The 16361-nt window shown below is 40.1% G+C and overlaps 1 protein-coding gene across 1 annotated transcript in view; it reads right to left on the reverse strand.

Moving 5' to 3' along the window:
- Positions 1 to 16361, reverse strand: part of LOC119838446 (nuclear pore complex protein Nup98-Nup96-like) — a 36274-nt gene that overhangs the window by 7825 nt on the left and 12088 nt on the right. The window contains exons 11-30 of the mRNA XM_038364392.1: positions 15857 to 16007; positions 15028 to 15153; positions 13643 to 13756; positions 12546 to 12654; positions 11723 to 11832; positions 10803 to 10942; positions 10096 to 10217; positions 8989 to 9158; positions 8534 to 8564; positions 7870 to 7946; positions 7074 to 7116; positions 6404 to 6537; positions 5086 to 5193; positions 4557 to 4676; positions 3559 to 3709; positions 2665 to 2767; positions 1951 to 2065; positions 1176 to 1310; positions 705 to 767; positions 230 to 328 (exon numbers count right to left, since the gene is read on the reverse strand). Coding sequence (XP_038220320.1) covers positions 230 to 328; positions 705 to 767; positions 1176 to 1310; positions 1951 to 2065; positions 2665 to 2767; positions 3559 to 3709; positions 4557 to 4676; positions 5086 to 5193; positions 6404 to 6537; positions 7074 to 7116; positions 7870 to 7946; positions 8534 to 8564; positions 8989 to 9158; positions 10096 to 10217; positions 10803 to 10942; positions 11723 to 11832; positions 12546 to 12654; positions 13643 to 13756; positions 15028 to 15153; positions 15857 to 16007 — 2221 coding nt within the window. The remainder of the gene's footprint in view (positions 1 to 229; positions 329 to 704; positions 768 to 1175; positions 1311 to 1950; positions 2066 to 2664; positions 2768 to 3558; positions 3710 to 4556; positions 4677 to 5085; positions 5194 to 6403; positions 6538 to 7073; positions 7117 to 7869; positions 7947 to 8533; positions 8565 to 8988; positions 9159 to 10095; positions 10218 to 10802; positions 10943 to 11722; positions 11833 to 12545; positions 12655 to 13642; positions 13757 to 15027; positions 15154 to 15856; positions 16008 to 16361) is intronic.

A 16361-nucleotide genomic window follows, 5' to 3' on the forward strand; every position in this document is an offset into this window, starting at 1 on the left:
AGAACTAAGGACCGCGGGGGCGCTACTCCCCGTCACCTCGCCACAAGGTGCCCTGCGGGCTTATTATTATTATTATTTCAATTACGATATATGACTACCCGGGCAGAGCCGGGACGTGCAGGGACGGGAGTTGCAGCTATATGTAATAATATAAGTTGAAATTATCTATAACGAAAACCTAAATCGCTCTCAAATTGTTCAAAGTCAGTTAAAAAAAAAATATACCAACCGGTGTCGGCATACAGAGACGCTTTCATCAGCTGGACGTTGTGACTCTGCCGATGCTCCAAGCGCGCCAACTCCGACGTGGGACTCTTCACACCGAACGCTGCAATGGTTGATTTGGCTGCCGTTAGTTCATACAGTTTGTGTAGTCCCTTCGTACTACATTATTAATATATGTAGTTTCAAAAAATATGTTTCGAATAGAAATAAAAATTGCAATCTCTTCTATTCGAAAGTTAATGGTTAAAAAAGAAACTATCTGTTGCCCGCAGCTTCGTCCGCGCGCTCTTAAGGTTCCCTTGGGGGTAGAATTTATCAAAATCCTCTCTTAGCGGATGCGTACGTCATAACATCTATCTGCATGCCAAATTTCAGCCCGATCCGTCTAGTGGTTCGGGCTGTGCGTTGATAGATCACTATGTTAGTCAGTCACCTTTGATTTTATATATATATATATATATACATATAGATTAACCTACCCCTACTCTCTTGGTATAAGCTAGGCGCTTCCGTGTTGTCTTCAGTGGTGTCCATCTCGAAACCTGCGAAAAATAAATATCTATTTAATCATCATCATCATCAGCCATCATAAATAAATGAATAAATCACACTTACAATCCTACTAATCCTACTAATATTATAAATGCGAACTTTTTACCCCGATATTCCAACGGGATACGGACTTACGCGGGTGAAATCGCGGGGCGCAGCGCGCATTATAAATGCGAAAGTTTGTACGTTTGGATGTTTGCCCATCAATCACGCTGAAACTACTAAACAGATTTTGATGATATTTGGCATACAGACAGGCAATGAGCTGACTTGGGTGATAGGATACTTTTTATCCCGATTAAATGCTCCCTTGGGATAAAACAGGAATCTTGATATCCGGGCGGGGCCGGGGCGAGCGTCTAGTAAATAAATAAATAGATAAACAAGTGTACACTCACCTTTCGATCCGTTCATCAGATTGAGTGATGTCTGGAGGAATACATCTTCGCCGCCCAGCGAGGCGAGCCCGCCGAGCCCCGTAGCGGGGCCCAGCGGGGACCGGCCCGGCAGCGCCCCGCTCGGGGCCTTTGGGGCTGTAAGGGATAAGAATCATTTATTACTACGCACTCATTATATACATGATCACTACATAGTATAAAGAAAAGTCGCTTCCCGCGCCTGTCCCTGTGTATATGTGTGCTTAGATCTTTAAAACTACACAACAGATTCTGATGGGGATTTTTTTGAGATAGAGTGATTCAAGAGGAAGGTTTATAAAACGTATACAACATGTATTTTTGCACTTATCTATATATATAAAATTCTCGTGTCACAGTTTTCGTTGCCATACTCCTCCGAAACGGCTTGACCGATTCCTCTGAAATTTGGTAAGCATATTGGGTAGGTCTGAGAATCGGCCAACATCTATTTTTTATCCCGATATTCCTACGGGATACGGACTTACGCGGGTGAAACCGCGGGGCGCAGCTATAATCTATACAAATATTATAAAGTTGAAGAGTTTGTTTGTGTTTGAACGCACTAATCTCAGGAACTGCTGGTCCGATTTGAAAAATTCTTTCAGTGTTAGATGGCCCATTTATGGAGGAATGCTATAGGCTATAGGCTACATGTGTACCATGGCGAAGCCGGGGCGGATCTCTAATTTATTATACTTTTATTGAAATTAATCAAATAGGTTACACATGATGGCTAATCCATCCGCAGACTTACCAACGGCAGCGGCCTTCTGCAGCGTCTGTGTGACGAGCTGCCGCTTCATCACATCCGGGGTGATGTCGTCCTCCTCATCGGACTCCGTCAGCCCGTACTTGCTGAAGTGCTCCACCTGAAAATCGCATCGAATTCGGTATAATCATTTTGGTTAGATATATTATAGATATGCAGCTATTAGTGATCGTACCTATAAAGTTATATAAAAACAAAGATTTTTTTTTACTACATTCGCGCACGCGCACACACACATCCATAAACGCTTGCATGAGAAGGAAAAAATAAAAAAAAAGATTTCACAATATTTAGTTTCTAAAATTCCGCTAGATGGCGCTATTTTAAAAACGAGACATGTATAACAAAATACTTTTTTTCCTCTTTATTTTGATTATTTCAGGGATCTCAGGGCCTATATAAAATAAAAACCTTTACCTATAGTATATATACATATCTTAATATATATATATATATATAAATTACGGGTCAAGTTGTTTGTCCGCGATGGACTCTCTAAACTATTCGACCGGTTTCAATCAAATCCGCACGCCATGTGCAGTTCGATCCGAGTCAAAATATAGGACAGTTTATATCATTTCAATTAGGACAAATGACTACCATTTAAATTTCCAGTAAAAACATTCGATTTTTGCTCGACCGCACCTGAGTAAAGCCGCGGGCGGCGGCTAGTCTAGAATAGTAGTTAAGCGAACTCACTTTAAACACCCAGCTGCCGGTCTGCGGCCGATACTCGATGAACTGCGTGTCGTGTTTGTCGCACACGCGCCGCAGTTTGCCCTCGAAGTCCATTTTCAACAGTCTGCGGGTAGTTCACCAAACTATTATTGTTTGTCGGATTTCATGCGAGTGTTGGACGTTTTATTAGCGTATTTAAAACGCAATTTAATAGATGATTATTATATGTATAAAGCTTCCTCTTGAATCACGCTTTCTATTAAGAAAAAGAACATCAAAATCCGTTGTGTAGTTTTAAAGAACTAAGCGTGCATACATACAGACGTTGCGTTATTGATATAATTTAACTCGACGCTACCGTAACGCGCTCGCTTTAAAGCGTTCGAAAAGTCATCTTAAATACATATTATAATGAATAAATCGCGTTTAAAATCCGTTAAAAAAGCATGTCGGTAAATTTTATCTACTATGTACATCTATTCGATTCATTTGAACGTGAAACATCACATGTTCTCATTGATATTGTCAGTTGTCACTCAATTAAAAACATTTTTTTTTTATGTCATAGCGGGCAACTGAGCTGGTGGTTCGCCTGATGGTAAACGATCACCACCGCTCATGAACATTCGCAGAAGTTCAGACCTCTGAGAATGCGCTGCCCGCTTTTAAGGGAAAAGGGATGAGGAAAGGATTGTTGAATGGAAAAAAGGAATGGACTGGGAAGGGCTAGGACGAGGAAATAGGCCATAAATAAATAATAATGCAATTTTGTACATAAAATGATCTCAATGTAGTCCAAATGGTGTTCCAGATTCTAAAATGAGGCCCAAATGACATATCACGCCAATGCCAGGCCGAAGCACATTGGAGCGCCCCCTATTTCGTAATCTACCCCCCCCCCCCCCTCACACTCACCTCTCCGGCTCGGTGACGGGCCGCTTCTCGGTCTTGTCCCGGGGCCAGACCCGGTCCAGCGTGACGATGGCGCGCCTGTTCAGCCCCTCGCCGACGGGCGGCCGCTCGCTGTCCTCCGGGTAGATGATCACCTCCTTGTTGAGGAAATGCACTGGAATTTTGGGGGAAATAATGAAAATAAATAATGAAATAATGAGTAAAATAAAATGCAGTGGTGGCTCAGTGGTGAGAAATCGGTAAGTCGGGGTTCGAGACCGGGCGAGCGTGCAGTAAATAAATTGATTTTTCAATTTATCTGCGCATGTGGATAACATCACCACTGCTTAAACGGTGAAGGAAAACATCGTGAGGAAACCGGCATGTCCAAGAATTAAAAGTTCGACGACATGTGACATCTGCCAACCCGCACTTGGCCAGCGTGGTGGATTATGGCCTGAACCCTCATAGGAGGCCTATGTCCCAGCAGTGGGAACATATATGGGCTGATGATGATGATGATGATGAGTAAAATAAAACGCCTCCTTGGTAAAGTGGTTAATACATGAGTGCAGAACTGAGAGGTCCTGGATCCAGAGACAGACAGTCCATAAGGGAAATCGATTAATGAAATAGGTGTATATCATCTACCCCATACCCCACTAGGGGACACGAGATTTCACTTTTAAGGGTAATTAATAAAAAGCCACGGCCTGCCTAGGCCAATACATCATGAGCACTCACGGGTAGGCTGCAGCTGGTGTGCCACAACACATTAAATTCCAAAAAGTTATGAAGGAATGAACACAACAAAAAAAAAACAGTCGCATCTAAAACCTCCACCTCTTTTGAAGTCGGTTAATGCGCAGAGGCACTATTCCTGCGCGTGTTCACGGCCGGTGGTGATTGCTTACCATCAGGCGAACCACCAGCTCAGTTACCCGCTGCGACATATAAAACAAAACACGCACGCACGCACACGCACGTATGCACGCACACGCACGCACACGCACGCAACTCACCCAAAGCGTCGAGGTCCATGCCGGCGACGTCGATCTCGCAGTTGTAGTACACGTTGCCGTAGTTGCGCCGCCCGATCGTCAGGTGCGGCACGACGCACGTGCCGTCCGCCCGCAGGTAATCTGCGGTGCGCGTACGCAGAGGCAGACACGTCATTATTTTATACGACTCTAAGTTGGGACATTTTTTGACGCCGACAGCGTACCTATATAGTTGGTATTATTGATCGAAGTAAAAGACATTTATGTCCCAATAAGATAACACACTATTGTTATCTTATTCTATGTGTACAATAGACTTTGAACGTTACTGCAAGGTGATAAGGTGCTATTATCAATGTATGATTTATTCAACGCGACTCGGATATTTTTTTTTTACTTTTTAATATCGATATAACAATCGTCAATGATTTAAATACAGGATATAAATATTTTCATCACTAAGTACAAATTATTTATTCTGAATTTATCGCGTGCGAAGCCCGCGGCAAAAGCTGGTATATTATAATTATGAATACTGTGCGTTACTCACTCGTAATTTCCTCCAAGCTGGGTATGGTGTAGTACCCCGGACGGGTCAGTTTGACCCCCGCCGGGTGGGGGGGCGCCTCGCGGGCGGACGCGTTCTCCTCCTCTGACACTGGACAAACGTACGTACAGTGTTAATCATCACTACATAGTAATTAAGTCCGATTAAAAAAATATTTTTTGGGTTTTATAAACCTACCCACACTAAGTAACAAATTTTACCTCTTATATAAAACTACTTTAATGAAAACTACCCTGCGAAAAGGACTAATTTTACTAATTTTTTTATAATACTGCGTTTAGGAAACTACTCAAAAAAATAACTAATTTTGCCTAAATACACTAAATAAAAAAAAACCTATAAAAAATCAACCGTAAACTCCTTGTATTTGATGCGCGATCTTCTGGCAAGTGAAACAAGGCGGCTGGCCGCCCCACCGGTGCGAGCAGAACTGCAGCGACTCGCCTTTCGGGAAGAGGGGAGTTAAAGAGAAGGGGAAAAGGGAGGTGTATAACGCTACCTTTCGAGAACATTCCAGTATTTTTTATGTAATAAGGAAAGGATTGACGACTGGAAAGGAGGAATGGACTAGGAAGGGTGAGGAATTAGTACATAGACTATTTCACGCAAGTGTGCTCGACTCCCACACATGAATGGATGAACTTCTCGTTTGATCTTAAATTTCAGTAGAAGGATATTTATGTTGGATAGTATTCTTGAACTTTTGCAACTTTTTTATTAAAATTCCGCTATTTAATGTATTGAATATATGTTATGTTATATACCCTAGATAGATGGAGTCGCAAACAACAAAAAAAAAAAACTGTGTTTCAATTCGTACCAGCAACTGCTGAGAGCTGTCCGTTCAAACAACAAACAACCAAGCTTTGTCGTCCGAGTTAAAAGAGATTACGTACTAGCTCTTGTTCACAAACACACACATACACACACACACACACCGCACACACACACACACACACACACATCATAATTTATCTATTTGAGAGAAACAACGACCCAGATCAGTTAGTGTAACAATATAAAAATAGTATATATCCTCTAGTAAACCGTTATAAACTCTTTCAATTCCACTTACAAAGTAAAAACCCCTTTGTTGATTACTCTTACTAGCTCTTGCTCACAAACACACACACACACACACACACGCACACACACACACATACCAACCATACAAACTGTCTATATACTCTAGTTAACACTTATAGTCTTTCATTTCCACTTACAAAGTAATAACCCCTTTTTTTTATTACTCTAATTAGCTCTTGCTCACAAACACACAAACACACACACACACACTCACCATAAAAGCTGTCTATGTTCTCCTTATCGTTGGACGGCGCGGACCTGTCCGTGCGCACGCCGAGCTCCCGCACCGAGTTCTCCACCAGGTCCGGGTTCGAGACCAGCGGCTTCCGCAGCGGTTTCGTGGTTAGCCTGCGATGAGACGGGGGTTTTCCCCGTGCGATGTGAGCTTCATATATTTTTTTTTCATTTGAATGTGAAGACGTAATAATTTTATGTTTTTTTTTTATTGGAAAGGAAAAAACAATCATTCTTGTTTTTTTTTTATTTAATTTAAATACAATACTATAATACACTTTATTCAACACATATAAATGAGGAAATTTAACAATTGAAGATGAGAGATAACAAGAAAGGGAAGGAACATTTATAAGGTTAAATAAGCGGCCTTATCGCTAATAGCGATCTCTGCCAGGATAGGATACTTATACTATCACGCCATTAAGATGAAACCAACTAAACTCACTCGCATATATTTTATCCCGTGATTCTTATCATGATAATAAGAAAAACTCATGAAATTATTTTATTCTTCCCGATCCTTGATATATGTACAAAGTTTTTATTAAATCTGTCCGCTTAAAGTGGGCCCAAATCAAGTCTAAACGAGTCGGTAACATACAAACATACAGGTGAAGGTAATTTAACCGTTTCAATACAACACTCACCAACTGGCTCTCCTCTCCGAAATCTGCGCTGGCAATTCCTTGTCTGGAAAAAGAAAAAAAAAAAAACAAATTACTATTGTAAAAAATAAGAAAAAAAAACACGAATACCACCTTTATATTCATAACAATAAAACGACAAAAACTCATTTCACAAGAATGCATAACGAATTCCCAAATAAATTAATAAAAACAAAAACATCTTATTATATTAAAATCCCGTGTCATGATGTATGTTCCCAATGAACTCTTCACCAACTCAAACGATTTTGATGAAATTTGGCATTTTATGTGTAATTTGCTCTAACTTAAGATATAAGATATTTTTTATTTCTATTGTTTATCCCAATAATCAATAATCTTAATATTTTTAATAATTACTCAGTCACAGCAACGCGTGGCCGGGTATGCTAGTATATATATATATATCCTCACTTAATCGACCGACTTCAATCAATCAAATCTGCACACCATAATATGCAGTTCGATCCAACTTTAAAGACAAAGAAGTCCCGTGTCCCCTAGCGGGGATTGAATGGGGCAGATGTAATGTTATTCATCTGTTTCACTGATCGATTTGATCCAGCCAGACGGAGACAATATTTTCTTTTTTTGTTCGACCCCATCGGGATTCGAACCCAGATCCACCTGGTCCACTCCGGTCTACGCTCAGGAGTTAACCCAAGGAAACGGTCGGTAACTTAAAATATAGGATAGTTTATATTATACCAATTACGATAAAAGACTACCCCCGGACGGAGCCGGGGCGTGCAGCTAGCTATATGTAAGAGTCTCTCACCCAAGTTGGGATACAGCCGCGGCGTGGCTTCACCGTCGATCGCCTTTTCCTGGTTGTCCCACGAACCTCTGGATGGCCTAAACGAGTGGAAAAAGCTTTAATCCATACTAGTCCATACTAGTACTATAAAGCTGAAGATGTTTGACTGTTTGTTTGAACGCGCTAACCACGGGAACTGCTGGTCCGATTTGAAAATTCGTTTTCAGTGTTAGATAGAATATTTATTGGGGAAAGCTTAAGGGGTTTATATCATCAGGTACCGCGTGAGTAAAACCGCGGAGCACAGCTATTACATCATTCATACATAGGCCATAGGGTACTTTTTATAGCGGGGAAACAATTAATTCCCACGGGAAAATCCTACTATTCCTACTTCCTATCCTACTATTCCTACTAATATTATAAATGCGAAGGTTTGTGAGAATGGATATAGTGTATGTATATTACTCTTTCACACAAAAACTACTGAACCGACTGCAATGAAATTTGTTACGTAGACAGCTGGACAAGTGGAATAACATAAAGGTGACTTTTTATCCCGATATTCCTACGGGATACGGACTTACGCGGGTGAAACCGCGGGGCGCAGCTAGTTTACGCATATTACGACAAAAAAAATCCATCGAGAGAACATTACTTAATTTCATTCACAATAAACACTTACCAGCTGTTCTGTTTCTCAGCATTGAGTTCCTCTGAAATGAATAAAAAAAGAAATTAAAATAAGTTATTATTAAATATTTTCACCTGAAAAAAACATATTTAATCGACTTACTATCACTACATAGTATAAAACAAAGTTGCTTTATCTGTCCCTAGGTCCCTATGTATGCTTAAATCTTTAGAACTACGCAACGGATTTTGATGGGGTATTTTTTTTTTTCAATAGAGTGATTCAAGAGGAAGAACTTCCCTCCGCGCGGGCGAATACGCGTGCAATGGCTAGTGTAATATGCGTCCCACCAGCTGCATTGCCGACAAAGACATTTATTTATTTATACATACAGTTTATTTCTTTATACAATAATGATATTGTCATATCGTCATCAATATATGTCATTACAGTTATATCCATAGATATTTATATGACATAGAATAGGCATATAAGCACAATCTCACCGTATTGCTTCTGCTCGCCGGATCTCCTCCCGTCTCTTTCTTCCCTCTCCCTCTCAATCTCCCTCTCTATTTCACGTATATGCGACGCGCCGTGTTCGACCCCGTCTCCGGACACCGGCTCCGCTTGTTTGCCGCCGTTCTCTTGCGGCCGCGACGGTTCCTCTATGGATCTGTACAAAAAAACATCTTATATCTTTAAACGAGCAATTCTTGTACATAAATAAATATATATATAATTGGAATCTCGGAATCGGCTCCAACGATTTTCATGAAATTTAGTATATAGAGGGTTCGGGGGCGATAAATCGATCTAGCTAGGAATCTTTTTTAGAAAATGTTATATTCGTGTTTTATCGACTTAATTTTTTTTTTTTTAACAAATAGGAGGCGTTTGAGTAGTCCCAATTTATTATGACACTTCCTGACATCTATTGGCGAATAATAATACTTAAATATAATTTCCAAAAAACACAATTTATAAAAAAAAATTAAAATAAATAAATACCGAGCAAAGCTCGGTCATCCAGGTACTATCTATATTAAATAACACAAAAATAGCATAAAACAATGTCGTTTTCCCGCTGCCTCTTTCTATGTATACTTGGATGTTTAAAACTGCACAACGGATTTTGATGTGTGTGTGTGTTTTTAAACAGATAGATCGATTCAGAATCAAAGATTCACATGTGTCACAGACGAACTACTACAAAAACTACTTTTAACAGCAAATATCAAGAAAAGGTGGTTGTATCATACTAATACTATAAATTTGAAAAGTTTGTTTGTTTGGATGTTTGTCCGTCAAACGCGCTGAGACAAACGAAACCGATTTTGACGAAATTTGGTATACAGACAGAGAATGAGCTGACTTGGGTGATATAATACTTTTTATCCCGATTAAACGCTCCATTGGGATAAAACAGAAACAGTAAATCAGATCACTAAATCATTTGCATATGTCCTAATTCCACGCGGGCAAAGCCGCGAGCATAATCGAGTAAAGAATAAAATCAAAATCGGTCGAACAAAATCAAAATCAAATAAATACAGTCAAATCGATAGCCTCCTCCTTTTTTGAAAGTCGGTTAAAAAAAATATCACACTCACCTATTGAGACTGTCGTTTCCATCCTTCTTGGGTCTCAGCACCAGCCGCTTGCGGCTCGGCTTCAGGCTGAGCTTGTCTTCCAAACTGGCGTCCGATTCTTCGAGGCCGTCGAACAGCGACTTCTGCGAGCATACAAATTTGAACCGTATTCCCATGAGAATAGAGGATATTTCTGCGTGTCATGCGCGTGCGCTGTGCGATAATAAAGCACATAGTTACAAACGCAAAGATTTCTGTCTCCTAACGATATACAAATAAAGTTCACTTCACCTTATCCCCGTCCGAGCTAACTACACCCAGTCTACTCGTGAAAGTACACACAAATATAAACTTTACCACTGCGCCCATAAGGATGATATCATTTTGTTTCACGCGTACGCTCTGCCAGTTCGCTTCTCGTTAGAGATAAACTTTATCCCTACAGCTATATACATAAAGTCCATTTCATCTTATCCTTGCCTGAGTACCTACGTCACTACCTACAGTCGCGGTACATATATATAACACAAATTTTACTCTTAACACCATTGACACAAAGTCCACTTCACCTTCACTTTTGTAAGCACGTTTAAAAATAACCTCTAACCCCATATATATAAAGCTTACTTCTCACTTCACCTATATCTCGTGAGCGCTACACCTTCACGTACTAATTCAAGAACACACAAATATAGCCCCTAACGCCATACACATAGAGCTCACTTCACCTTGTCCCGCGCGAGCGCACGCGGCACGACGCGCAGCGGCGGCGGCGGCGGTGACGTCACACTGTACCCGCTACTACCGTCGAGTACCGCCTTCACCGCCACCGGATTGGTCGGTTTCAGCACGTCTTCGGCTGTCGTAGCTGAAAATATTTCAAAGGACTTATTATAGAAATTGATAACGATCGTTTTAAAGTCTTAAATAACAATGAATTCTTATCTTTATTAATGCATGTGTCTAATATTCTATATAATTTTATTGTACGTCTGGTTGTTTGGAGGAAATCGCTATATAGCTAATAGGACCGCAAATTGTTTAGTTCGATATTATACTAGGTTTTATTGTAGTCTTCTTTACAGCAATAAAGAATAAGTGACTGTGGCTATGGCTAAATTTATGGTTAATTATAAATTATTGGGATAATTAATCGAAATAAAAACTATCCTATATCTTAAGTTGGACCAAATTACACATGAAATGCCAAATTTCATCAAAATCGATTGAGTCGGCGAAGAGTTCATTGGGAACATACATCATGACACAGGATTTTTATATATTAAGATGTTTAATTCAACGGACTCATTATTTATCCACTAAATATACCAGATTTGACGTGTTAGCACGAAAAATATCAAACACACACACACGTAATATTGTAATCATTGAAATAATGTTTCGTATTGGTTGTGATGGTTCTTAATCATCTCAGTAGATGTCGCGGGGTGCCCCTTAGGCACATGAAACCGAAAGAGTAGAAGAAATTCGATTACTGTGACGGGATCACGGGTGGCCGAGAGGCAAGACGTTGTTGCTATGGTGTGGCAAAAAGACGCGGGTTCAAATCCCGCCTCGTGATCGAATTCTTTCTATTCTTTAATTTTTTTCTATATGTTTAATGTTTCTTTCAAAACTTCTCACTCACACGTATCAGGCAAGAGGTCCTTGAAAAGCGGCGAATCCCCGTAAGGTCGCGCCGCCAACGTGAGTATTTGCTCGTGCACGTTCGAGCCGGCCGGCGCGCCGAGGCCGCCGCTGAAATTCATTAAAAATTTAATTATTTAGAGGTTAGACATTTTAACGGATTTAAAACGCGATTAATTCATTATATTATTTAATTCGACGTTTCGAACGCTTTACAGCGAGCGTGGTCACGGGGAGACTGTCTAGATGTCTCGTTAATCCAGCTAGCTGTCTACGTACCAAATTTCATTGCAACCGGTTCAGTAGTTTTTGCGTGAAAGAGCAACAAACACAAACATATACTTACAAACTTTAGCATTTATATTATTAGTAGGATAGGATTAGTATGATGATAGTATGATATGATCTGATTATAATATTAGTCATATTTATTATATTAGAAGAGTTTGTTTGTTTGTTTCTTTGTTTGAGCTATATATTTTAAAATGAAGAAGCTATATATGTACCACGGGCGCAGCTGGAGCTGACCGCTACTAATAAATACGTCGGGTTAATAATACAATGAATAAATCGTGAGTGGGGGAGCCGGAGGTCCGTTTCCTTTTCCTGACCCTTCCCAGTCCATTCCTTCTTTCCAATCATCGATCCTCCCTCAACCCAGAAAAACGGGCAGCTGAACCGCATAGGCACTACCTCTGCTCTGTTCACGGGCGGTGGGGATCTCTCACCATCAGGCTAACCACCAGCTCAGTAGCCCGCTGTGACATAAAAAAATACGCTAGTGATATATATATATATATAAATAGATAAATTAGCGCACGGACCTTGGCACTAAGCTAGTATTAATGCTGCTCTGTCCCAGGCCGAGCCCCGTGCCGCCTAGGCTCGTGCTGTTGTTGAAGAGACCTCCGCCGCCTAGACCCGTGTTGAGACCTGGGAATTGTGTTTTAAAATATATCGCTAAATATCTTGTATATGAAATTATTGTGTCGCAATGTTAGTTGTCTTGCTCCTCCGAAGTGGCTGGATCGATTATCATAATATTACGTGTATATTTGGTATGTCTGAGAATCGGCCAACATCTATTTTTCATACTCCTAAATGATAAGAGTAAGGCAGAACAGCGTTTTTTTCGGGTTAGCTAGTTTTATATAATAACTTTTCCTTTTGTGGTGCAATAGATCTAAACAAAAATTATAGCGCTGAAGAGTTTATTTGTTCGATCAAACGCGCTAATCTCAGGAACCGCTGGCTTAATTTATCAAAATTCTTTCAGTGTTAGATAGCCCATTTATTGCGGAAGGCTTTAGGCTATGTAACGAGTAAAACCGCGGGGAACGGCTCGTGATTTAAATACATCACACTTATATTATAGATGTGAAAGCTTTTTAGTTTGAATGTTTGTCCGTCAATCACGCTGAAACTTCTGAACGGATTTTGACGGAAATTTGATATACAGACAGGCAATGTGCTGGACTTGGGCGATAGGATACATTTTATCCAGATTAAACGCTCCCTTGGGATAAAACAGGAATCTTGATATCCGGGCGGAGCCGGGACGAGCGTGTAGTGTAATAAATATACGAATATATTTTTTTTTGTTTTTGTTTTTTTTTTTCTTTTTTGGTTGTTATTTTAAAATTTGTTCGTATAATTTATCTTGTTTTACGTATTTCTCTTTTTTTATATAGTTAAGTTGTGCTAATTGTGCACTCCAAATGTCATCAGGGGCCACTGAAAATCAGTGGTGCGAATGGTTATTTTTTTATCATTCGCACCAGATACCGAGTCGAACCGAGTCGGCCCCTTTTGTCAACGGATAAATATCTTTGTTTTTTTATATATGTATCTTTTTATGTTGTGAGTTTTTGTGCTGTTGACAATAAATGTTTATTATTATTAATAGAAATGAATCACTCACCGGTCTGAAAGGTGTTATTTTGCTGCGAAAACAGCGACGTGCCGGTGCCCAGCGTGCTGAAGGTCGTGGGCTTCGCTTGGAACGACGTGCCCAAGCCCGTGCCAAGACCTGCGCCTGCGCAACATATTATACTTTTATTTTATTTATTTATTTATTTATATACGAATCAATGTAGTGGATAACATCACCACTGCTTAAACGGTGAAGGAAAACATGGTGAGGAAACCGGCATGTCCGAGAATTAAAAGTTCGACGACATGTAACATCTGCCAACCCGCATTTGGCCAGCGTGGTGGATTATGGCCTAAACCCTCATAGGAGGCCCGTGTCCCAGCAGTGGGAACATATATGGGCTGATGATGAATACGAATCAATACAAATGTCCATAATAATGTATGTATAGAAGGAAATTGTGCTAGTTATAGCCCTTATAGCTCGAGAACGGCTGAACGGATTTTAATGATTTGGCTAGGGTAGTCTTACTGAACAATTCCGGAGCGAGAAGATGAATATATAGACATAGATGTATACACATACCGGTATTATGTACACATACAAATATAGGGACAGGTATGTATTATATTATCATTAAATAAAATCATCACCATAACCCAACCCAAACGTCGGCTGACAGACACAGGTATATAGATACTATATACATAGGTACATATATAAATACAGGTACAGATAGAAACACGTGTACATATACATATACATGTACGTATATGTATATATACAAGTTATACCAATAGATTCCTACCAAAAGCTGAATCGTCGGATGTATGCGATGTAAATTTAAGTTTAATTTAATTTATCTTACATTTATATTCATTATTTTTTAATCACTTACATCGACACGCAGTTTGTAATTTTTATAATAAAAGCATATGGAATTAATTATAATATGAAATTCGATTTCTTTTTTGTGGTCACACAGCTGGTGTGTGAAACATAATTTACAAATACATGTACAAACACAAACACATGTACACATTCAAAAACATGCACACATTTAATTTTTAGTTTTATAGCATTGAAATGCTTTTATAAATGGGCTTTTTTTGAAATAGAAAATTTTCTATTCTTTCAAAAAATTTTCCCAACATGTACACATACAAACACATGTACAGATACAAACACATGTTAATATTCAAATACATGTACACAATCAAACACAGACACAACCATAACACACACACACGCACGTACACACACACACTCGCACACACACACACACACGCACACGCACACACACGAACACGCACGCACACGCACACACACTCGCACGTACACACACTCGCACGTACACACACACTCACATGCGCGCGCGCGCGCACACACACACACACACAGACGAACAAACAAGCAGCAAGAGCCCCGCTCACCCAGCTGCGGCTGCGCGTTGAACCCGAAGGCGGGCTGCGCGGCGGGCGGCTTGCCGAACGCGCCGCCGCCGCCGAACAGCGACGCGGACGCGCCCGCGCCGAACCCGGACGTGCTCGCGCCGAACGCTGCGGGCGCCGACGTTTTATATTGTTCTATTCATTACTATTAGTATATTGCATACTAGCATACCCGGCCACGCGTCGCTGTGACTGAGTTATAATAAAAAAGTACCTGGATGACCGAGCTTACTTACTACAGTAATTGTTCGTTTAAAGATATAAGATATTAAGATTATAAACTATTGGGATAATAAATCGAAATAAAAACTATCCTATATCTTAAGTTGGACGAAATTACACATAAAATGCCAAATTTCATCAAATCTGTTGAGTTGAGTGAAGAGTTCATTGGGAACATACATCATGACACTGGATTTTTATATATTAAGAAGATTATAAAGCTGAAGAGTTTGTTTGTTTGTTTGAACGCACTAATCTCAGGAACTACTGGTCCGATTTGAAAAATTCTTTCAGCGTTAGATAGCCCGTCGAGGAAGGCTATTAGCTATAAGCTATATGTGTACCACGGGCGAAGCCGGGGCGGACCGCTAGTAAATAAATAAAATTCCCGAACGATGACGGTCGAACATTAAAATGTTACAATAAAATGGAATAAATAAATAAAATTCCCAAACGCATGTTCCCTTACATGAATAAAAAAAAAAACTTATGTTGAATATAATAACTAAGAAATTTTAGACTTTTTAAAGTCTACAAACTCGAATAAAGAGCGTTTAACAATCCGTTAAAAACTATTCAATTACAATACCTGGCGTGGTGGTGCCGAAGGTGGGCGCCGCGGTCTGCGCGGGCTTCGCCCCGAACAGGCCGCCGCCGCTGCCGAACGAGCCGAAGCCCGAGCTGGTGGCCGGCGCTCCGAAGCCCCCGGTCGCCGGTTTCGCCCCAAACAGGCCGCCGGTCTGCTAAATGTCAGAGAAATCTTTATATATAGCTTTCGCCCGCGGCATCGCACGCGTTAAATTTGAAGTAGTTTAATAGATGTTATTATAAACATACAAGCCTTCCTCTTGAATCACTCTATATATTTAAAAAAACCTATCAAAATCCATTGCGCAGTATAAAAGATTTACGCATGTACATAGGGACAGATAAAGTGACTTTATTTTATACTATGTAGTAACCATATGATATGGGTACATATTCATCTACACTATTATAAAATAGAAAAAAAAGGTATTTTTTTTCGTTTCGTCACAAAACTTGTCAATTCATATAGTATAATTTTACCATTTGTGCGTGTGTGAGTGCGCGTT

Source organism: Zerene cesonia, unplaced genomic scaffold, assembly GCF_012273895.1.
Source record: "Zerene cesonia ecotype Mississippi unplaced genomic scaffold, Zerene_cesonia_1.1 Zces_u003, whole genome shotgun sequence".
NCBI classification, from domain to species: Eukaryota; Metazoa; Arthropoda; class Insecta; order Lepidoptera; family Pieridae; genus Zerene; species Zerene cesonia.